This window comes from Melospiza melodia, chromosome 5 (assembly GCF_035770615.1).
Source record: "Melospiza melodia melodia isolate bMelMel2 chromosome 5, bMelMel2.pri, whole genome shotgun sequence".
Lineage (NCBI taxonomy): Eukaryota > Metazoa > Chordata > Aves > Passeriformes > Passerellidae > Melospiza > Melospiza melodia.
This window is the reverse complement of record NC_086198.1, coordinates 34,175,940-34,200,672: the sequence shown is the minus strand read 5'-3', so window position 1 is coordinate 34,200,672 and position 24,733 is coordinate 34,175,940. Positions and strand designations below refer to the sequence as shown.

The window sequence follows — 24,733 nt, the reverse complement described above, 5'->3', positions numbered from 1 at the left end:
ATACTGATTTATCAGTTCATTTTAACTGGTGGTTTAAATCTGTGGGTGAAGCAGTGCAGTGAGCAGATTAACATTTTGTTGCTGTTAAAGGAAAATAAGTCATCCTGCTCCTTGAATTCACTCTTGGTCACAATGGTGTGGTTCTGTGCCCATTTCTGTGTTCCTCCTGATAGCTTTTTGAATTGATTTGTTCACCAAGTTACCAGAAAAATCATTGTGTTACTGGGTTAGTTATCTTCAGGCTAATACTTGATATAGCTTATGGAGAGTCTCGTGTACGGCAGTGAAAGTGGCAATACAGGGGGAGAACAAAAACCCTAGATATTGTGGTATTCTACATATGGATGGCAATTAGACCAGCACAGCTACCTTTATTCCTTCACCCTGAATTTATGGGATTTTGTGGCAGGCTGCTCCAAAATTCCTCACTCCAAATAAATCTCTGCCATGGCTAGTTTAAGAGCCTTGTAAGTCATTTTAAGGCCTCTTTCAGATGTTTAATAGTGAGTGCTTTGAAGAAATGAAATCATAAAAGGGTAGGATGGTGTGGGCTGGAAAGGACCTTAAAGATCATTCCATTTCAATCCCTCTGCCATGGGTGGAGACAACTTCCCCTACAAGATTGCTCAAAGCCCAGTTGAACTCGGTCTTGAAAAATTAAAATGCAAACACAGATTGAGTGAAAGATAATAGATTACATACTAGAGTAACTAAACTAGCTTGTAGCAATTTTAAACACAATTTAACTGTGTTTTTTGGATTTCTATGTGTTGCACATTATAGTGCTTTTTTAGGTTGGGTGTAATTTTGGAGTTTGAAGCTGTGATGTTTGGCACTCTTACAGGTATAAGCTGGAGTTTTGGCATTAGAAGAGTTATGTAGCAGTTGCTTTGGTGTTGTGGTAAAATAAGTGCTAACAGAAAAGCAAAAATAACTTGGTAGAGAATTTAACAGCTTAGGTAATGAAGGCCCTACAGGTTTTTGCCACTTATTTCCAAAATGTTGCCCATTAATCATGGAAAAACAATCTGTAGTAAGTATTGTAGTATTGCCAAGTATGTTCTTACAGAACTTGATGTGCTGTAGTTTGATTTCTCTTTTTGGCATCTTACCTGTTTTAATAGAGTGATTTTTCTCCAAGTGTAATATACTAGACACCATCTCTCTGCTCTCTGCACCCAGTTTGTTTTAATTCAGAGGGTTCTTCTGGAGATAAAAACAGTGTTCTCGTTTCATCATATATGGTCCATCTTGATAGAAATCATGGCTAATAATAATGATTAAATTTCCAGCTTTTGGCTCCTGTTGCAGCCCATTTGCCCAACACAGAGGAGCAGGAATGGGAATAAGAGACTTATCCTAGAATTGTCTGTCACCATGTGGAACTGAAATGTGGCCTGATTTCTCACTAATCTGAAAATGAGAGTGAGCTTATTTGTTGACCTTGTATGTGATAACTTACCTTTTTAATGCAAAATAGAGTGTTTGGGGATTTGTATTTAATGAGGCCAGAACTGGGTCAAAATTAACACCTAGAATGGAGGGAGCCTAAAGGCTTAACAGGAGCTTGCATCCGGCAATGCAGAAGCAGAGTGATCTCAATATGACAGCACTTTCTTCTACTTCTGCCAAGTCATATCAAGTTATTATTTAACCCATTGTGGAAATGCCAAGTGGGACCTTTTTCTTATCTTTCCACGTTTTGCCTAATATGGTCTTTGATAACTGCTTAAGGGCAGAAAATTCTGTCTTTGGTCTAGGACTCAGATGTTTTTATTCCTAGCAACATTTTATTGGTGAATGAAGATGTTAACACATAACTGGTGCTGTTTTCTTACTGCCTTCTTGTGCTGTTGTTTAACCCATAATAAATAATCTTTCAGAACAACACTGTCTTTGCAAACTAGCAAAACTGTTTTATGTATTACAGCCATGACAGTGATAGCAATTTTAGTAACTTAACTCTTGAGTTTTAGGCACAGTTTGTTTCAGTTTAGGTACTGTAGAAAGGTGATTTCACAATGCAATTACTCTAAAACACACCACTTTTTCCTGGCAAAATGAATGTTGTCATTATATCTATGTATCAACTCACAGCCATTATGTCAAAGTGAGGGGCTCATATAGTCAGTATAGCTTCATTTAAGGCTAAAATTCTGTTACACCCAAAGCATTAGTAATGAATGATCCCTTGAAGTTTAAGGAGTGCTTGGCACTGCTCTCAGGAAGGTTTATCAGCAGTGGCATTTGTGCAGAGCCTGGAGCAGCTGAAAGGAGCTCAGTCCAGCTGCCTGCAGCTGCTTGGGCATGGCAGCCTGTCTTCAGGCTGTGCAAAGTCCTGTCTCTGTGCTTAAAATCTGGGATACTTAAAATAGGCTGTTTAAATCCCGTGTTCTTTGTGCTGGGATGCTGGATAGTAACTGCAAGAGGAAACCAGGGAACTCCTTCTGTTAGATCCAGCTCTCTGCAGAGCTGCTGTGCTGCTCTGGAGCTTTATGTGAAAGAAAAGCCTGAGTCAGGAAACTTCTAAAGGCATTCACCTCAAGCTGTGTTTTTTGCCCTTGTCTGCCAGTAAGGGTGCAGCTCCAGGCACTACTTCCTTGGAAGGTGGTGCTGCTTGTACAAAATCCTGCCATTTGTTGCCTTGTTGGTTGTGCTGATGCTGCTGGTTGTAGGGCTAACTTATACTTGGAGCAGATCCACCAAGTGCTGGAGGGATGTTGTTCCTTCTTAGAATGATTTCACCAGCTGGAGGTGTGGAGTATGTGCACACTTTAGGAGATGTCCATAGTGTGCATTTCTAGCTTTCACTCTCTTATATTTGCAGAAGATGTGTTTTCATTTTAATTGTGGGTAGATGTATGTTTTAATAATAAGCTTGTCATAGAAATAATATTTCATAATATTATAATAATTTGGGATTAAATTACCTGGGATAGTTTTTATGGCATAACCAGGAAAAAGATATTTTAAAAGGTTGGTATGGAAGAAAATTATTTTGGGTTTCCAAGTAAAAACAACACATTCTGCTACATTAATATGGCTATTGAAAAGTTTATTTACATTTTACCCAGCTAAAAAGTGAATATAAGAAATGTCTTTATAGAAAAGTTCTGTTCTTCTGTTCAAGGCTTTTCTGCTGTGTTCTTCTACAGTGCCTGTGTTCTGAAATCAAGAGCTGTGATGAAAAGAACACATTGACCTAGGCATAAAAACATTGCTCTTTCTCCTAAAAGCAATTTTCCTGTTTAAGTGCTCATTAAAAAAAAACCAAAAAACAGAGGGAATAGGGGGCCCTTTATGGCATGTGTGTTTGTTATGAGCACATATGTTTCCAGTGGTTTCCTTTTTCAGAGCTGGGGTACCAACACTGTTACTACTGATGAAAGAGCATGAAAGAGTGAGCCTTGAAAATTTGGATTGTGTGTGTAGCCTTGTGGATGTAATACTGCTGCTTAACATTCCTAGCCAGTTTATTGGGTTAAATTCTAGCTGCATTTAAGTGCTCAATGTCTTTCAATTTATTCACAGCAAAAGAGTTTAAATGGTACCTGTAGTTCTCATCTTTAATATATCGATGTGGATAAGGTGTTCTGGAAAGCTGATTGCCTTATTGAAGGGCTTCCTTGTGTGAGTAACTTACCTGGAGAGAAGTTCTGTGGTAAAGAATGAACAAAGACTGATTGTGCGTATCCCTGACAATAGTGAGAAAGATTAGTTGCAACAAGCCTAATTTAATTTTCTTTTCTTCGGAAATTATTGCATTTATATTGGGCCCTTAGAGAGACATTATAGCTACCAGCTGAAGAAAACTTAAAGTGCTAATTTTGGCTTATTGATATTAGAAAATATAGTTATCTAATTTTTAGTTTGAAGTCCACAGCAATGTGATAAAGACAAGCATCAACTTAGTGGAAGCTGTTGCTTTCTATGAAGTTTTTTGAGTTGAGGACTAGATTGACAAAATCAACATTGCACAGCTTTATCCTCTGTTTTGCCTCAAACTCCAGGAAGATGAAGGCAGTAGAGGGTCTAGGGCTTGTGCCCTGTGAAGACTTAGGGATATAGGGCTCCAAGCCTGATGTACTCGGGGAGTAGAGAGAGCTCGTAGCTGCAAGCTTCCCTAGAACAGGAATTTGGAAGAAGTCTTTAGGGCTACCAGAAAAAGGGAGAGAATCCCACTTTTCCCTTAGAATTCTAGGGGAGAAGGAAATGGTGTTCATTCCCACTCTGAGTAGAAATCCGGGACCAGTTGGGAGTGGTATTCCTTTGGTCCCCTGACAACACAGATATGAGGTCATTCATCTCCAGGTCCTGGCTGGGGGAGATTTAGTGGTGTTTGACCAAGAGAGCTGAAAATGCAGCTGTAGCAATGTTACTGTGTCAGCCATATTATTCTACCAGGTTGTCTGTAAGCTCGCAGTGTCCTAAAGTGTAGCTGGGGTAGATGTGACAAAACAAAATGGTTTCATTATTCATGTGTATTACTTTGAAATGTTCAGCTGGTGGGTTCTCCTCACACCTTATCAAATGTGATTACACATTACAGCATCTCAGTGTGATAAACACGCCCTTCTGTAACATGGAAAAGTCACTGTTAGCTGCTTTGACACATAAATTATTAGTAATGTGATGGATGTAGTGGGTATGGAAGTCAGTGCTGTAAGTAGCTTCACAGGGTTTCTATCCAACAGAGTGTAAATATTGTACTAATTCTTTAATGTGTTGTTATTTTATTATACCCTAGATTGTGCTTGCCCTTTATGCTGTGTCATTTTGATCAGTTTCCTGGGGAATATCTAATACTTCATTCAGTGTTTAGGGCACAGAACTTAGAGTGAGACGGTGTATGAGACAATAAATGCCTTTTTGAGGGTGGCTAAATGTCAGAGCACTGATGAGGCTGCTAAATGAGAGGACTGTTAGTTGAAGAGTGTATTTTTGGGGAAGCATTTTTCTGTTTTGCTCTAGATGGAAAATAGACTAGTAAATGGAAGCAGGAGAAATAATGGTCTATTTATTTTAGATTGAGACCATAAACTTTGCTGCTCACTAAGAGTGTCTGTGTGCAAACTGCTTGTAAAAGTCTGTCTGGAAGGATTTGGCAGCATAGCACAGGAGAACTTATTAAAATCACAGAGGAGCAAATGTGTAACACCGTGTCAGCATCATATATGTACCTGTTTGCAGGGGGATGTGTGCATGTGTGTCTGTAGTGCTTTGTGGACATACATCCTGGTGTTCACACACAGCTGAAAGCCAGTACCTAGATGGGAGCAGATTTGGAAACAAGATTACTATACAGAAAAAAGGAGTTGTATGTGGCTGTTTTGGGGAGTTGGTGTTTGATTTAGGGAGGGTGTACCATGGCTGAAGTTTTCCTTAGTCACTTATAATGTAGTCTGGAAAGTTTTTGATTTACTGTTTGAGAACAGTGCTAAAACTATGACTTCTAGGGCTTAGTTTTTTTCTTCTCTTTTTTATACCTATAATTACAGCTTCAAGTTGGAATATGAAGCCCCTGTGAATGTTATAGTTGGCTCTGTAAAGGGTTTCTAAGCAGTTATGTTGCAATAAACATTGACATTTCCAGAACACTGTTCAGCTTCATCATCTTTAATCCAGTGCTTTCAGCTTCACTCTTCTTTTAATAATAGTCATGAATGTGCTTTAATTTTATGCTGAAAAATTTTTGGGGAAACTTAATTGCTGTTATCTCTACTTCAGCATTTGACTTAGTTGTTTCAGAAACTGTAAGCTGCCTTTTTAAGACTGAAGAAGGAAAATGCAGAAGGACTAGATAATGGCTATTGAACCTTAACTTGCTCATGGTCATGCATTAAAATCACTGTTTTTCTGTCTGTGTGATAATATGTTCCCTTTAGAGCAGCCCAGTCTGAATAATTTTTCAAAGAAATCAGTTTACAAGTAGTTTCTAGATAAGACAGTTTATTCTTAGTGTACTACAGCTTGTCTCTTGAATTCTGGTACGTTTCAATACAACATTGTGTGCTCTTTTCGTACTCTTCTGTTTCATTTTAACCTTTTGTTTTCTTTGGGTGTTGATTTGTGTTTAATAACTGGGTTTGGTGTGCTCATTTAGTAAGTGGTAAGAGGTTAGAGAGAATAGAGAGTTTTCAAGGAAATCCTTTTTAGACTTTCTGAAGTGTTAGGTGTTCTGTTTCTAGTCAACCTTTCAGTCTTGTATTGAATTGTCACAGTTTTGGTCGTGAAAGACTGTATCACTATGTAAGTAAAAGGTCCTTTTGTGAGAAAAGCAGGATCAAGACACCCACTTGAAAATTAACCTGAAACCCTTGGCAAAAAGTTTGGGTCTTGTTCTGTTGGGCCAAATAAAGCAGCATAGATACAGAGAAAGGGGTAGACAAGAAAACTTGTGCATATTGGGCAGGTGTTATAAATATGAACTGTTTTATGAAGTCATTCAGTAAGTGGCAGACATGTTAAATCTAAAGTTCTGCCTTTTCTTTAAAATTGCTGCACAACATGAAAAATATTTTATCTTTAGGATCACTTGGAATAAAGAACTACCTGAGGAAGGAGTGCTAAAACAAGCATTTGCATTAATCCCTGCAGAATTTCTCTGAAGTTGAGAATGAGCTCTGTGACATTCATGTTGGGAACCTGGTATGAAGGGTGTGTATGGGTGCATAGTCTAAGGGTTATTTGTTACCAGATGTTCAGGATAAAAAATGGATAATAAGAGTTTTAAGGGAAAAAATATTAATCCTGAGGGAGTGATTGATAGCTTCTCTCTTCTGAAATATGAGTCACACTTATTAAATAGGAGAGTTTGTATCTTGTCTGCAAAGCACTCACAAAAAATTATAGTGGTAATTTGAATCCTATTGCATTCAGCAATAGGTCCATATCATTTAATGTCACTTGAATTTCATAGCCACAGACCATATTCGAAATTTCAAGTGCTGATAAATCCATCCCTTTCAAATAAAAATGGAGGAGAAATGCCTTCTGTAAAATTATGTGCTATTTTGTTCACTTGAAAATATCCTGGTCTTTGAATAGAATCTGACATTTGATTCAGCCTTGTTAGAAAATATGAAAGTTTGAATGAGCTGGGCTTGCCTAACTTGCGTAGGAATGAGGTGTCATCTAAACTTTTGAATACTGGAAGCATGACAAAAAACCTCTGAAGTTACTTTTTAAAGTCTCCTGCAGGGTCTTTTCTTACAGTTTACTCATTTTGTAACTCATTGATCTGAAGCAGGATGGCGCAGATCAGTAATTAAAGAATGCCTTTGTCCATCTGCCTAGTGCCTTTATGCTTTGTTGTCTTTGTGTGTCCGTGTCACTTCAGGTGAGAACAGCCAAACAGAAGGACTTCCCAGTCAGGTTCCAAATCCTAATGTTTTGCCATCTTTGTTTCACAGAGTTCTGGTGCCTCTGAATGGTAATCCTGGAGTGCTTCTGGGTAGCGGAATTCAGGAGTAAAACAGATGTTTCAGTAGTTCTCAGTAATTAAGACATATCGCAGCGTGTTCAGTGTGTCACTTTCATTTCTGCCAACAAAAATGAAAATAAAAAACCCCAGTCACCTAGGCACTGGAATTTTGCTAGAAATTTAACTAGAATATATCCTGCTGTCTGTTTGATGCATGCACTTAAATACTGGTGGTCTCTGAATTCACGCCTACAAAGAAAATCGTAAAAACAAGTGAAAGCCACGTCATCGTGTTTCTCTGACGATAAATAGAAGTTTGAGATTCTGTTTTGTCAGATATCTTGTACAAGATGGGGTTTATGTTGATGCATAGTCAATGCATCTTATTCTTCAATAACTAATTATTGCTAAACTCCCTATTAAATGACAAGTTTTCTGGTTTTCTTACCTCTTACCAATTCTTCATTCATAAAATTGCTGAAAACAGCAGAAAACATAGCTATCTCATATAAATCAGAATCCTTATTTAGGGGAAAGATTTTATTTGGAGAAAGTGCTGACAGTTTTCTCTGCAGGAGCTGCTGAATTAGCCATTGTATTACAATTTTTTTTATGACATGAATTCTTTCTGATACCTCTGTAGAGTTTTGAAGTCCTTAGAACAGTTTGCCATTTTCTGTTGGCTGTGATGGTCTAAGACCAGAGGTAAAAAAGTTAGGCTCCGTTTGTGGGCTTGATGGATACATTTAAATTCAGTAGAAGCTCCTAACATCTTTTTATGTGCCAAAATCTCCAGCTCACTTCCAAGAAAGGACTTTTGTCCTCACCTGCTGAAGTGATTCATAGTGGTTGATCATGTTTGAGAAGGCAGTGACTTAAATTATATTAATTGTGAAATTTATCCTTACCGGGGTGGTATTCTGGGGAGTAGCTCAAATCCTTTATCTTTTGTAGGGAACAAAGTCATATATTTTGTACCTGGTGTTGAGGCACTGCATCCAAAAGGATTTCTTTCTGGGGTTGGAAGTATTGCTCTCCTTGACTATAAGAGCTGAATGTTTCCCACTGACTCTCAAATTGAGACTTTCTAATCGTGCCCTCAGTGAGTCCAGTTCATTCATAGAATTCCCAGCTTTGAGTATTAATACAGTTATGTCAGTTCCCTTCTGGCACTGGTGTTACAGTGCTTGAACACTTCAGGCTGCCTGTGGAGAAAAAGGAGCCTGTGGTATGTGTGGAGGAAGAAATAAGCTTGTACTTTCCAAAACCAAGCTTTGAAGGTTGACGGTGTTTCAGTAGGGGCCATTCTGTGCATCCTCTAAAAACATAGTAAAGGGGGACATAGGAGACAGTGCAGGAAACTCTGGATAAAAAGAGCCAGCAAATGATGATGAATTCCTTGGGCATGACCAAACAAGATGGAGGAAAAGACTAGACAGGGAGAGGAGAAATGTATTTCAGGCTTGGCAGTTTTCCTATGCTGGAGAGCAAGGATGACAGCCTAGCTGATGATTTCTTGGATGGAAATAGAAAGCCAGACTATTATGAGGTATTAGAACAAAACTGAAGACAAATGAAGATGATATACAGTGTACAGAATGAGGATAAAATACTAAAAGAAGTGAAATAATAGTCCAGGTACTGTAGGGTAGAATGAAATTCAGAAGACAAAAGGGGGTAGAAAAGCCAAACTCAGGAACTAGGAAGAGAGGCCTTTTATCAGTAGGGGTTTTGACCATGAAAAGCTAGTTGGGTTGTCATAAGATTAAATCCATTGGCTATTGGGAGCCAAAAAAAGCTATAGAATGTGTATCTGTGATTTTAAAGGATTCAGATGAAATGCAGGATAGGAGGACATACCTGCTCACAATGTCAAATTTCTTGTGGAACTGATGGAGGACAGTTGTGCCACAGCACGGCAGAAGCTCCAAGAAAGAGGCTGTGAGATTTAACTTGTGGTAAAAGGACATTTTCTTTATCTTGCAAGCTTCAATTTGGAACTATGAAGGGGGATTGGAGAGAGCCTTTGTCCTGTTGTCTCCATGTGTCTCTGACTGGTGGATTGAATCCTAGGAGCCGTAAAAGTGAGAAATGGAGACTGACGGGAATATTGAGGAAGAGAACTTGATGAAGGGCAGTGGAGTAAGCGTGGAGGGAAAAATAAGGACATGTTCCTGCACCTCTAGTGATTGTGGAGCTGCTGATTACCTCAGGGCACTGTGGGCTCTGAAACAGGTGGGCTGTACAGAAGAAGTCAGATAAAGTAGATAATCCTGCCACGGCTTCCAGTCGAGTGCTCAGAAGGCTTCCAAGTGGACCATGGAAGGAAAGAGAAGGATTTGTTAGATGAACTTTGACTCTGCATGTGGCTGATGGCTTTATGTGCCCTGGGAACTGCTCACCATTAGCAGGACAGGGTGGTCTTTGGGTCACTGTTGTGTTTTCCTGAAATGGGGCAGTAGGAGCTCTGTGACTCGATGTTCAAGCTGACCCCAGGAACAGTCTGACGGTGACCACTATGTTGCACAGAGCCTCGTGCATGTAAAACTCTGCTTCCTTTCCTCCACATGATGGTGTACAATGCAAAATTGGGAATGTCCCCAAGGAAAAACCCACAGGCACAGTGAAATGAAACCAGATGTGAGAGACAGCATGCAGGCACTGCCTTCTCTTGATCTGTAAATCTCTTCTGTCATTCAGGAAGAGAGATTCCTGAAAGGCTGTATTGCTTCACTGTGTGTGGTCCCTTAGTGAGAGTTAGGGAGGTAGGAGCTGGAACATCCAGGTAGGGCTGGCGAGGAGGGTGGCAAGGAGCAAAGGAAGAAAACAGAGATCTTCTTACAAGGTCAGTCATCTGAATCATATTAGATGAATTTCATAAATCAGGAAAATAATAAAAAAGGGGCCTGTATGTGGGAATACCCCTAAGACAGCAAGCATTCCCTTTTGCCATTTGTAGTATGCAAGCCACTTGAACTTGGAGACTTCTGTTTCAATTGTGGTGGCTTAGAAAGACAGGTCAGGATCATTCCCTGCTTTGGAGATGCAATAAGTGAGGCATATGCAAAGGTTTCTGTTGCAGATTTAGGCAGAGCAAGAAGATGTCTGAATCCTGCCTTTTTTAAGCCAGACTGATGGTCCAGCCAGAGATATGAACTGCTTCCATTCAGCAAAAGCAGTCGCCTGCTTTGCAAAGGCCCCCCTTGGAACTTTCAGTGAATGCTGCAGTGTATTTGTTCAGGCATTTTGAGATATCAATGTTTGTGTGGTTTGCATTGCTTCCAGTATAGGTGTGGCCTTTAATGAAAGGGTATAAGCAGTGTGGAAGGTGACAGGTACGAGAAGAAACTGTGTTCTACTGCAGTAGTCAGCCTGGGGCATCATGCTGTATTAATTTCAAACGCACTCTTAGTGAGGCTCTGTAGGGACTTAAATGGAGCTTATAATAGTAACTTATGTAAGTTTATTCCAGCATTGCAAAATTTAAAAAAAATCACTGAAGATAAAAATTTTAATTAAGTACTTTATCTTTGATTGAAAATGTAACTTGCAAAGAAAGATTAACATACCATCATGAGTAACCATGGGATGATTTCATCACTACTAATTTGAACATGAAATGCATCAGCATATAGAATTCAGACAGCTTTGTGAATTAAAAGCCTCTGATGTCTGTATTAGAAATATCCTGCGGATATAATTTATGTATCAAAGCTTTCATTCTACTTTTGTTACAGCATATGGTGGTTAGCTGTGATGGTGCTTTATATTTTACAGTGTCAGTGACTCACTGATATTCTTAACCCTTTTCCTCTGCTGAGTGAGCAGCTGAGCTGAGAATTGCTTTTTTGCTGCTGTGTGTGAAAAGAGACAGACAACCTTTAACCTTTTTGAACTCTCTTACTTTGCACGTTAGCATGGGGGGAAAAATAATGATCCTTTAAAAAAGTCAAGGCTTTCATTGTGGATATTGACCATGGGCTTTGTACATTTTATTAATTTGAATTACCCCAGTAATTTCTTCTTTGTCTTGTTCAACATTTGTTATGCTTAAACTCTCATGAAGGAAAATATAGCAAGCCAAAGAGAGTTAGTCTTCCTGTCACCTTTAACTGTTTAGTAAAACGAACCAATAAAATCTTCTTAAAAAAAAGGTTAATAACAAGTGAATAAGATGTAAAACCAAAGGGTTTTTCCAAAACTACTCGTGGTAACTCCTTTCAGCAGTAACAGTATGGCATAGGTGCTTGTGTTCTACAATAACTTCTTAGCAGCAAAGTATGAAGTGCTTTTGTCCACCTATGAAATACTACTGCATTTAGGTGTATTATTTATATTGTTATGGATTAATATATCTGTTATTTAAATGTTTTAATAAAACATGGAGTAGCAATTTTTATTTAATTATTTATATAACTCTTCTGATATGTCTGCCATTTGTTTGAGGCCTTCATTACATTTGTGGGTCCATTAGTTTCATTTTGAGAAAGATTTATATTATTTTTTTCCCCTTATACTTGGAATTAGATGTCTCAGCTTGTTAGGGAGTACTGTATACAGCTGATTTAAAATAATAGTCAGCAACTATTTGAAGGAAAAGAGCATAGAGATTATGATCTTTCTTACATAAATAAACCCGTGTGGTCCTTTATTGCAACAGACTTTTTTACCAGTGTGTGTTTTTTGTGTTGTGTTTCCTCTGGCAAGATGACTTTTGGTACACAAACCTTCCAGTACCTGAAGGTGGATCTACCTACTGATACCTTCATTCTTACTGCAGAATGAATCTTTTTACATTTGCAGTGATGAGTATTTTCCAGGTTTTTCATATGCTTTTCAGAGTTAAACTTAGCTGTCAGAGTACTCCAAGGCACTAAATATAGCAGACTGTAGTTTCTGAAGTATAGTTTAGAATGAATTTCCACATCTCAAAACTAGCACTAGATCAGAATTATGCCCACTCCTACTGCATTTCACTCTCCATTTCTGGTTACATGCATATTAATGATGATTCAGTGTGCCTTTTGAGCTTGGCAGTCTGATTTTTACAGCTAAGAGGTAAATCTAAATAACATGATTTCCTGAATTGAAAAACATAGATTTCCTCCTAAAGCAGATGTTTTTTATCAAGCTAGTGGTAGGATATTTCAAGGCAAGATTACTGTTCCTATTTCCATTTAAAGATAATGGGCTAAAAGAAAAGAACACCTTAGTATATTTGTATTTTGGCTGTTAAGTGTTGACTTGTTTCTCTGACAGCTTTTCTTTCACCTAAGGAATTTTGGATTCCAAACTTTTTATTAAAATTGTCTGTGCTTTTGTGCTTTTAAAGGTTGAATGGTATAAGCAGATATTAACTTTGTGGTTTGTTTTTTGTGTGTGTGTGCATTTTGGTGGCTTTTTTTGTCTCTGGGTGGTTTCTTTTTTTATGGTTGTTCAGTTTTTAAAGTTTTGTTTGGCTGGTTGTTGTTTTATGTCTTTTTTTTTTTCATAAAGTTAATTAGTTAGTTTTGATCTTGATGCTGGTTTATTACATACCTTTCCTTTCAATTTTCCACTACTAGCTCCAAAATGCTATGAAATATGACTGACTTCAGACTCATTGATGTCAATGACAGGAGGAAGTAGAGCACTCTGCAGGTGTAGACCTAATCAGGGCAACAGAAAAGTTACTAGCTCTCCTAAATACTGCTCTTTCTGAAGGTTATTCATGAAAGTGTGGCTCACATGGAGTACCAGATCCCAGGAGAGCTCACAGCTGACTCTCCTGTCTCTTCAGACAGCTTGGTCAAACAGCAGAGCTCATCTTGGTGAGGTTTGGTCGCTCAAGAAAAGGTCTTGTCTGAAAACAGGCTCTAATGAACATCTAAACCTCTCTAAGATTTTGGATATTCTTCTCTCAAGAGTTGAATACGTGTTTTTTCTGAGTCAGGGTTAAAGGCAAGTGTTTGAATCCTTATTAACTTTTTATCTGCCCCTGAAGCATATGTTTCCAGTTTCTCTTTTCAGTCTTTCCTCATAAGATCTATGGTCCAGCTGGTACATGTAATGTTACCCAGCATTTTCAGCAGCATCTACAGCCACACAGTTGCATTTCCTTAGATCCAGCCCAGACAAAAGACTTGTCTGACCTCCACAGGGATTTGTACACAGTTTTTAGAGCCTTCCAGACTTGAGGTTTCATCTTTTATCCCCTCCATAACCATAAAAACAGAGGTTATTGTAACTGGCAGATGCTCAGTTTATGAAGTGCAAACAGGTTTAGAATAACATGTGTGCAAGTGCCCAAGGTTAGATACTCAAGGTAGTAAAATAAATTTAAGTTCACATTGTATGGAAAATAACTTTTCTACGTTGTTTGGATTTTCAAACTAAGTATGAAAACCTTTCAGTGTTCTGTTTTGTCCAGTGATATGATATATGGCAGATTTAGCTCAGAATGATTTTCAGGCCCAATGAAATACCTCAATCCTTGTTAATACAATAGCACAGGTGTTTTATAGAGTTTTTTGTTTCTAAATTAGTTAGTAACTTCTTTAAAAAAAATTGATTTTCTTTCTTTCCCAGTTTGCTCTTCTCGGTGTGTGTAGCCCTAAATGCCACATTGAATTTGTGGCTCTGTGAAGCTATCTATTCTACAGAATTTTAAATGTCTCCAAGGTATTTTTTCTTCCTGCTCTAATCTTAATCAAATGAGCAGCCCTTGCTACTTACCTGGTTTCCTTGGGAGCTTCAGCATCCTCCCCCCTTCTTCTTTTGTTCTCAGAAAATTTGATCATTAAACAATTAGATTCCAGGCAGAACAGCAAATGACACATGGATAATGGTGAGGTCTGAAGCTCCCACATATAACCTGTTGAGTCTTCACAGGGGAGTTATGTCATGCTAAATTATCTGCATGTGTTCCTGATTGTATTCTGGCAAGGATGAATGAGAGGCTGAGCATAATGGAGATCTTTAATAGAAGAGATGATGGACACATTAATTCTGGTGAATCCCACTCTCTGACAGAACTGTGTCTGCTGCCCTAAATCAAATTCTTTGTCAAATTAGCAGCTCAGAGAGCTGCCTGGTAGGCTGCAGAATCTGTGCTGGAAAAGGATTTCCCATTTTGGTTTGATTCTGCTGCCTGATTTAGCCATCAGTTAACTAATCCTGGAACTACTCTGTGGATATGCTTAGCCCTGCACCAGTTCTGAAGGAGCTGGGATTTGACCCCAGAGGTAGATGGGGCTGCATAGTTCTGTGACCGTGAATGCACGTGTGTATGTAGTGGTTTTGATTGTTTGTGAAATCAGTATTTCCATCACCCCCTTTCCAGGCACAGTCCCTAAGAGCTGCTTTTGTGCTTTCTGAGTGCAGAACCGGACCTTTGCCTCGAAGCTGCATCAAAGCCAGGCTGTGAATCTTGTGCTGTGGCGCTGGGAGAGGTGAACTCGGAAGATTGGCAGAATAAAATTCAGCAGCTCCGGAGGCTGGTCATGGAAATCAAAGAGGAGAGACCATCAGATGAAGCACGACAGTTTTTCCCTTCATCCCAGTTAGACAGTCTAGGAGAGCCCCAGTTTACCAGTAAGTGCATGTATTTTATGGAATGGTACAATAAAAGTGGCCCAGTCTCTGTGGCAGTTCAGATAGTGTCACAAGCAGGGTACGAAATGCTGTTCAACTTCTTGCCTGTCAGAGTGCAGTTTAGAGGAAATAAACTGATGAAAATTGTCTTTACATTTTTTCCCCAATATGTTTGGGTTTATGCACTTAACCTTCAGGGGAACAAATGTGGGATTTTTGTGTTTCTGAGTTGTTCTCTCTAACCTATTTTCTTCTAATAAGAATTAAAGCATTTTTTCCTCTTTTATGTCCTACATGGATTGCTGTTTAAAATATAGTCTGATAATGTTGATGAATGTACAAATCTTTAGTGATACTTGAACTAGTATCACCGGTCTGTTCTATGTGATGGAAAAGCAGTCTGGGGATTTGAATGCAAGTGCCAGTATGTTGAGTTGTATTTGGTGGTTCACTGCAGTCAGATGGCTGTATTTCAGTCACTTAATGCCATGGCCAGCATTCATGAAGGTGTTTCAGGCCAATGGCAGAGTTCAACTCAAATTTATTAAAGGTCCATTAAAAAAAAAAAAAAAAAAAAAAAAAACCCCCCCCCCCCTTTTTTTTCTTTTTGACCTATCTAAGCTCTGCAGCTGTAATTTTCCTCACACAGATGTGAATGAATAGCTACACTAATGAGAACAGTGTGAATCTAGACTTAGCATAATGTTTTTATGGAGCAGACATAGCTATAATTTGGGGTGATTTTTTTTGTTTGTAGGTTTTACAATTTTTTTTTTAACAAAAATCTTACTCCAGTTCATATACCATCATAATCCTTCCCATCAGACCAATTTCTTCAATACTGACCAATAATGAATAAAGCTTACTAGAGAATATAAAATGTCAAAAAGAGAGTTTAACTTCTACAAGTTCATTGAAACTAGTTGTGATCCAATTAGTTTGTGCATCAGGTAAACACCAAAATGTTATTCACCTATCCCTCCTTGCTTCCTACTTTTCTCTTGTTACATCTCTGTGATTCACTCCTTTATTTTAGCATAAGAAAATATTGCCCTTTGCAATAGAACATAATTCCACAATGGATTAAACTGTTACTGTCCCAGTTTTGTAAGAAGAGGAATTAATGTGTTAATTCTCCAACAAAAGAAGTTGGGCTCATTGCTATACTATTTGTGGATCAATAATGTGTTTATATTTTACTCTATTAACCTGATCTACCTACTTTCACTAAACATGGAGTTTGATTTATGTGATGACATACCTACTTAAAAATTACTTATGAGACTTAATATTTTCCCAACTCATATATAGTCTGTCACTGTGACTGGAAATCTTACAAGTAACACAGCCATGAAAACCTGTTTTTTTACCCTAGTTTCTTTTCCCAGCAGCAGAAAGTTTCCATTAAGAAGGAAGTCTTCTTCAAAAGTAGCCTTTTTTCAGGCAGGTATTTCATCCAAGTTTGCTTTGACCATGAGTTTCTAACATAGAATGTTACTTCAGTGGCAATGGCAGTAGTTATAGGCATGTCAAAGTTTTGCTGTGTATTAATTTGATTTCCATGTCTTGCCTTTTATCGCTAATATTTTTTTTCTTGACCTTTTAAGGTATTCAGAGAATTGCAAATGAGCCAAAGCTGGAGTTCAGTCTTGGTAAGATACAATTTTGAATTTTTGAAATTATAATGGCCTGTGTGTGAAAAGTTTTTATGTATATAGTGCTATACAGTGTAGCATGTGACCTTTTTAAAAAATTGAAGGTCTAGATGGGAGAAGTGCCTGTGTGTGCCTTTTGAAACACTGATTTTAGTTTCTTAATTGGTTGGAATGGCTAAAGGTTTATTGAATTCTCGAGTGCTGTGCTGCTCTACCAGGGTGAAAATCTGCCCAACAGCTTTGTGAATGTAGCTTACTACTTATTTGGAAAAAGACATTTAATTTGAAGTTTTTGAAACCATATCCAGATAAAAGGACTGTTGCTTTAGAACAAACTTTAAATGTGATGTTATTTGGTAGTGTGGAGGCAATGTAAATATTTACCTGACTTTGCCATTTTATACTTAGCAATACTTAGTGTACTTAAAAATTGGTATATGAGAATTATATATTGTTATAGCATGTAGCAGAATCGTTTTGGGATGGATTCTATCAGCTCAAGCTTCCCCTTCCATTTAGAAGTACAGAATAATTCAGATTGAATAATGGTATATTTGTAATACAAGACCAAGGAGCACAATATGTCAGCTCAAACTGTGCAAAGCAAGCTTGACTGCTTTTTGCTATTCTTTCAGTGCAAAAGCTTTGAAGCCTTTGAAATAGTAAGTGAAATAATTATTTGCTGTAGAAGCACTGAACACAGAAATTCTGTGTGGGAAATAAGAACAGTGGTTAGTGGCTCCACTCTCTTTGGGGTCTTTGCCAACTGAAATGATCCTGTGATTACTCCCTGCTCCTGTGTATGGGAAAAGAACATAGTCACAAATAGCGACTTTTCAAATATTTGATTCTACGTGCTTTCTGAACTAAAACTTGCCAAATTTGTTACAACGTTTACATCCATATGACCTGTGAATATATCTCTGATGTTGTGTAGCAGTACACTAAGAGACTTTTCCTCAGTGTTATTCAGTATCTGTTAAAATTCACTCTGGTATAAAAACTTTTATAGCATCCGTTGCAAAAAACATTTAAGTGTAAGAGGGAGAGGGAAATCCAGATAGCTGTGAGCAGAATATTATATAAGTATCAATTAGACTGCTCTATTTGGAGAGTTTAAATAGTCTACAAACAAATGTCCTTCAGAAACTCCAAACACAGCAAACATGAGTGATGTGGCTCCTGTGGTTCTGTTTTTGCTCCTTGCGTTTTGGGGGCTTCTTTCCTGGCCTTGTCCTTGGAACGGGGTTACACTCAGCTTGTGTGCTGCTGCTGCTACACTGATTGAAAAGCTGACACCTTAAAAGTGTGCCCTTTGAGGCAGACACAGTTCTATTTGATACAGCTATTTTTAGAATACCTTACATTTTATCTGTATATTTTTTATCTCTATGTCTTTTAAAAATTAGGTAGTTATGGCATTGCAAAAAATTTTGTCGAGTAGGTTATGGGTTTTTTTCTGTATAGACTATTTCTGCAGAAATTGTTAAATGTTGCATGGAACAAAGGCCTCATTCTCTGTTGGTGGGAAATCACCATGTTATTTAATCGTTAAGAGCAGGTTTAACTTTTCTGTGCATTTCTATTTACATTTTATAGGTGATGTGACTGTAGTATTTGGGCAGAGCCAGTAATTGCAGCATTCCAGCAATAACAAACTCTCACAATGACTCAGGTGTAGGGTAGGAGAGGGAGGAAGGTGCTACAAGCACTGACTGCAAATTAGATGAGCAGTGCTTCAGGAAAAGTTGCTTTCAGTGATAAATGTGCCCCAGCAGGCAGAAGTGTAAAAACAAAGTAAAGAGTTGTTTGGGCTTTTCAGAGTTGTTTGGGCTTGTGCTGGATGGATCTCTGTTCACTCAGTGTCAGTGTTTTGCATTGGGCTGTTCTTAGTTGGCATTTATGTTCTGTGGTTTGTTCTGCAGCAATATTGATTGAGTTGTGATTTTATACACTGGATCCTGCTGCTGCTCAGGTAGCAATTAGGAGTAGCAGCATAAACCTCTTGATTTTGGCTGATAGTCCTGTCCAGAGTCCTAAGTCAGGAACATTCGGCAACACAGGCAATTGTACAAAGGTGATTCTTAGTGTCTTGAACCTTACGTAGTAGTAAATATTTAAGCATAACACATTTGCATTAGGGGAATCCACCTTCAGTGACTGAACAGTCAATGAAATTCTTAGCAGTTATCCCTCTGACTGGAATATCAGCATTCCCATGCCAACACTTCCCAGCTCCAGGAGCCCCGATCACCAGCACTGTCATATTGTTCATATTCGTATTTGTTATGTAATCAATATTATTGCATTAGTTAAGTAGCATCCTTACACGTATATATGCAAATAGACATTTGCTTCTAGCATTTGAAATACAAATGTGTTTAAATACATTAAAAAAATTGTAACATCTCATAATTGTAGTTTAAGTCTCTTGTCACTTCTTGGTCAATAAATAACATTCAGAAGTGGAACTCCAGTAACTAAAACAACGTATAGCTTTTAAATGATATTTGAGTGCTGCCAAATACATGAGTTTTATTTGGGGACATTATAACTAAGTGCTGCTGTTCAGTGTTGGAAGTTCTGATAACTGAATCTTGAAATAGTGATATTAAAATTCTTCCTAGAGTTTTGTATTTTGTTATGGTAGTTACCTTGCAACATCCTATGTCCATAATACTCTGGAAAGCATTCCTTTCATATGATGTCTAAATATTGCCTTCTCTTATTTTATTTGAAAGTGCAATAAAGTGCTGTCTTTTTTCTTTTTCCCTGAGGTTAAAGCAAAGAATAAACCTGTGTTCTGTGTGCAGTTCCATGAAGCACTGGGAGGAGGATGTGACAGCCTATGCAGGGTGATGAGTAGAGAGGAGGAGCAGGGCAAAAGGAATGAACCCAGATACTGGGCCTGAATAACAAACCAGTGAAACTGATAAAAATCTTTCCCATGACTTTGAAGCGTGCGGTTTTAGATCTTACATATATGTTTATTTTGAAACTGCTGTTCTTGGTTGCTTCTCCAAAATATCCCAGCCCTTGAGTCCCAGATCTAAATAAATATGTTGTGGATTCCTGACTTCAAAGTGGCTGTGCTACATCAATGTGAAGTATGTGAGCCCAGCTGATGTACAAGGTTATAGTTATGGGAGATAAATTATATTGTGCATTTCGAACACTATTGTGAAGTTTTCAAGAGCTTGTGCTTTTGTAAGGGTATTTGATAGTGAACTGGCAAAGCAGCACAAGAAAATTGCAACAATCAGGAAAATGAGGGAACAGGGTAGAATGTATAGTTAGTGGTCAAGATGCTCAAACACAAACTAGGTAATGAACATGGTGTTAATAGGGAGAAATAAATCAGAGGAAAAGAGGAAATAAGTTTGTTAGTTACTCTCTCAGTAACCAACACAATTTTAGTGGTTTTGCGTTTGTCTAATTGCTTGGATTTGTGAAGAGAGTGCAAGGGATATGATGGCTGTAGTATGGTAATAGTAACCAAAATAGCTGTATAGAAAAAATGTCTCTGCACATATTGTAGCATATACAGGTGGTAATTTTTATGACAACACCTGTCTGACATTTCCAAATTTGCTCTTTTTTTTTTTTTTGCAAATATATTCCATGAATTTTGATGGACTGCTCTATTGTTGAATGACCTCTAGGTACTTTTCAAAGTGTAGAGGAATATAAATCTTATGACTATGTTTTTACAAAATCACACTAAATAGTGCACAAATCACAGAAAACTTGAGCAAGTATTTGAAAGAATTAAAATTAAAAATTTCTAGGTGATTTGTTTATTCTTTTCACCAAATTGATACAAAAGCAGTCTACCTGTAAATGCTGAAGTTTTTATTCTCCACGATGGTATTTTTCCCCAAGTGATATTGTGATGGCATCCCTTTGGAAAAGGTCTTGAAGCAGATTTAACTCTGCCCACTGAAAATAAATGGTATACTTATGCTGCTCAAAAAGCATGACTGAAAGATTTTTCCAATTCTGAAACATAATCTGGAGCTTTTTCAGCAGCAGCTGTTCCTGGAAGAATGATAAGCAGAAATACTGGTTTTATCCTTACCACAAACTTGAAGCCAGTCTTGATCCCAGTAGAATTTGCCCATTTGGTTATCCTTCTGCTTCATCAAGTTATGAGTTGGTGAATAAATGATGCTTTGTTGTGTTGGCCAAATAAAATTGTAAAAAAAAGTCATCATCGCGTTTTTGAGTAAATCTAAAAAGTGATCATCTCCCTGTGAATCAAACTCAGTGTCACATATTGCTCAGGGATGTTTCTCCCTCAAAAAAAGTTGTGTTTGCCAACTGCTATGTTAGAAACAATAGCAGCACTAATATAAAATAAAGGCTGGGTTTGTGAGTTATGAATTTTATTTGTTCATTTTGCTCTTTTTGTTGTAAGTTTCCTGAATTTTGCTTGAGTTTGTTTTGGTCCTACACAAATTCCATCTTCACCAAACCAGCTAGTCAGGTTTGTTTTTTCCCCCTCTTAGTTTTACTGATGTATCTTAGGTACTGTTACATCACAATAACAAATAGTAAAGAAAAGGCAATTTAAATTCATCAGAAAAGATTCAGGATGTAGAAAAGCTACCACATGATTGGAAAGAATGCTCTTGTTTTCCTCTGGGAGCTACTGGTTTGACTTCTGGCTGCTTTGAGACTTTTGCAGCATAAGATGCCTTAAATGCAATTTCTTCTTAGTAACTTTTTAAATTTTAGTAAATTTTAAAATTTGTACCTGTAGGCACTGTAATTCCAGAAATCTATCCTTCAGCCCCTTTTAGGGCAGGGATTGTCTTCATTTGCACTGCAGCTAGAGAAGCAGGATGCTGTCACAGTCCTTAAATATTAATCTGTACTAATTGTAGGGCTTACTATGCAAGGACTCAAAAATTCCAAACATGAAACTTGGGAAGATATGTGAACAGTTAGTGCTCTCTGTGCTTTTTGCATGTTAAGAGAAACTGAAAATTCTTTTTATAATAATATATACTTTACAGTTAGAGTTCTTAATGAAATTATCTGTAGAGAGAGTTATATGTATATATATATATATAGCTATTCTGTGTAGTCCATAAATATGATTTTTTTTTTGTTGCTGAAAACCCATTACATCTTGTGTAGCATTACTCATTTTTGTTATCTACTTTGTTTCTGAGTCAGTAAGCAGCAATTCCTAATAGAAGTAGTTGCAGAAATATTTCCAACTTGTCAGCATCCATTGATACTTAATGATTTTCATTAACCAGCTTTGACTTGTGTAAATTCAATTTCTGTGTAGGTGTTAGAGGTTAAAATTCCACATTACAAGGTGCTGTGTAGCAGTTACTCCCCGTGGTGGGCTCGTTAAATGCAGGGTCAGAGCAGAGGATGAGCCAGCATGAGGGAGCAAATCATTACTGTCTGAGTATATTCCAGTGTGTTGGATTTACAGCAATCTGCTGATGTGCTGATGCAAGTAGTAAGAAACATGAAGGTGTTTTGAGTATCAATATTAAACCCAGGCGCAAACTGAGTTTCAGGCAGTTTTCTTCCATTCTGCTCCATGAAATTGGAGTATTTTCTGTTTCCAGAAGCTTTTGTGAAAAAAAAAAAAAAAAAAGTTGTATTTGAACTACTGGGAGAAAGTGGTTGATGACCTTGTAAATATAAATATGTATAAATAAGGGCTGTGACTAAGGGAAGCTTATAAATCTAATAGCCTAAAGATTCTCACAATGACTTTCACATGTTTTGATATAAACACTTATCTAGAGATAAATTTTGAATAGCTGTGGCTAATCTGTTTAGAGAGGAGTTTGTACATGCCTGAATTTTAAAAGCTGTTTAACAGTTGAAAGGGTTTTTTGGAATTTAGCCATTCTGAGAGACAGGGGTTTATCATCTTAGCTCTTGAGTGATGCAGCAGATAATAGGATTAAATTCTGTCAGAAATGTACAAATGCTGAAATCTTGTCACTTATAAAACTGCTGCATTTATAAGTCCATGGAAAAAAAAGAAGGGTAAGGCTAGGCAGGACATTTCTTTTTCAAACCTTAAATAAATAAAATTGGTAGACTTAGTAAAATCAGGTATTTTTCTTGATATTGAAAATGCTGCTTTGGTGTCTATGGCATGTTTTTCTTATAGACTTTGCAATTGCTGTCTTATGCTTGCAAAATTCCTTTTTTTCCAGAATTTCAGAGGCAAGGCTGTGTCTGTGCTGAAAATAGTTATGTTTTCTGTGGAGAGGGGTTCCAGTTCAGTATCCCAGTGAGGCAGAGTGCTAGAAACAGATTAATGACAAGAGCTCAGTCTTAGCATGGGTTCATCCACCTCATTCCATGCTGCTTTGCCTGAACTATTTCTGGTTTCTGATGTAAAATTTTCATAGCTATCAGTAATATAATGGTAATTTATAAGGCTGATTCAAAGCTATATATGGAAAAGGGCTCCAAAATTACTAAAGAATTTATAGATATAGGTAGAGATTTAATGCAATTCTCTCAGAATTGAGATTTCTCAATTTTTTCTCACTTAGGTATTAAAAAAAATCAAAAAAGAACTAGTGGATACCTTAATTTGTCCTTTAGTATTTTCACAAGCATCGTGCTTGACTTCTGAATTATTAGGCGTTCTGGAGAATGTGACATTAATTTTTCAGTTATTCTGATGAAATGGAAAAAGAGTATTTTTAAACTAGTTCATAGGAAAATAGGATTAAAGATCATTGCATGAGAGAGAAGTTATTTTTGGCACATGCTGCTGCTGTTTTTTCATCATTATTTTTCTCTTCCTGCTTTTGCCCAAAAATATACCTCCTACTGTGCATACTTTCTCCTATTTGCCGTGCCAGTCTATTGCTCTCTCCAGTTCAATATTTGAACCTGATTTTTCCCAAATGAGGCTCTTCAGAAATTCCCTAGGATGGCTCCCACGTGGGTGTGGTAGATCTCAGCAGGAGATTTGACTTGCTGTTTGTGCATACACAAATGTGTGTGCATCATTTATTAGATCCTTATTGAGAATATTGTATTGGTCGTTATTGAGATATTTGTACTCAGAGAGACAAACAAGGATGAGGTGTTCCTTTGTTGGGGAGAGATCTGTAAGACTTCCTTACCCATCACAACTGTGATTTGGATGACAGTCCTGGCCCTGCTGCTGCCTACAACCCTTTCTGTGCCTCTCAGGAAGCTGATGTTTTAACTCTTCAGAATGCAAGAGATTATTTTTGTCCTAACTCCTTAACTGTGCTGTTGTCAGGGAAGCTTGAAAGGTATGCAGTGTTTGCATGTTTTCAGCAATAGACCTTGGTCTTCTCCGCACCTTCATAAATCTTTTAAAACTACACTGTTTCTTCTAGAAACAGTGCTTTTTTCATCAAAATGCAAAGTGTAGTAGCATTAAAGTATTAAATTTTATATCTACTTAGAAAAGAAATTGTGTGTACCACTAAGTTTGCTGAAGAGCCGTTTTTGGTATCCCTGGATGTGTACTTCAGTGCCTGACATCTTCGCTTTCTCTGCTGCTGCCTAATTGGGCCTCACAGTCCTGGGATTTTTTTCCTAGGCATGAATGAAAAATAATTTTTATTTGGAATTACTGGACAGGGATAGTTGGGATTTTTTTTTACTGTGAGGGTGGTCAGCCACTGTTGCAGTGCTTGGAGGAGGTTCTGAAGTCTTTGTCCTTGGATGTTGTAACACCCAAGTGGATGCAGCCTGCTGTGGTTGACCCTGCTTGGACAGGGGGGTTGGACTTGTTAAACTTGAGGCTGATTCCAAAATCTCTGTGCCTGGAATTTTTCATGTAACTTTCCAGAAAGAGTTTTGAGGCTTCTTACAGCTGGTAGTGACTGGTTTGATGTGAACTCCTCCAACATTCTGTACTGTGTATGGACAGTAAGGTGTCTGTTGGTCCTTACTGTTGTTGGTACCTAGCTTGTGATCTAAAAAGTTCTCAAGTTCTCTAAATAATCACTCACAGTTATGTTGAAATTAGACTATTTAAAATGTTTGCTCTCTATGTGGACTCAAGCTGTTCTAGGGAATTTCACCCTTGCATCATAATTAAACTGTTATG

General features: G+C 37.7%; 1 protein-coding gene across 6 annotated transcripts in view; it reads left to right on the top strand.

The window, feature by feature from the left end:
- Positions 1 to 24,733, top strand: part of INPP4B (inositol polyphosphate-4-phosphatase type II B) — a 267,765-nt gene that overhangs the window by 62,038 nt on the left and 180,994 nt on the right. For all 6 annotated transcript variants that reach the window (XM_063156987.1, XM_063156986.1, XM_063156985.1 and 3 more), the window contains exons 2-3: positions 14,786 to 14,995; positions 16,603 to 16,647. In XM_063156987.1, coding sequence (XP_063013057.1) covers positions 14,905 to 14,995; positions 16,603 to 16,647 — 136 coding nt within the window. In that variant the 5' untranslated portion in view covers positions 14,786 to 14,904. The remainder of the gene's footprint in view (positions 1 to 14,785; positions 14,996 to 16,602; positions 16,648 to 24,733) is intronic.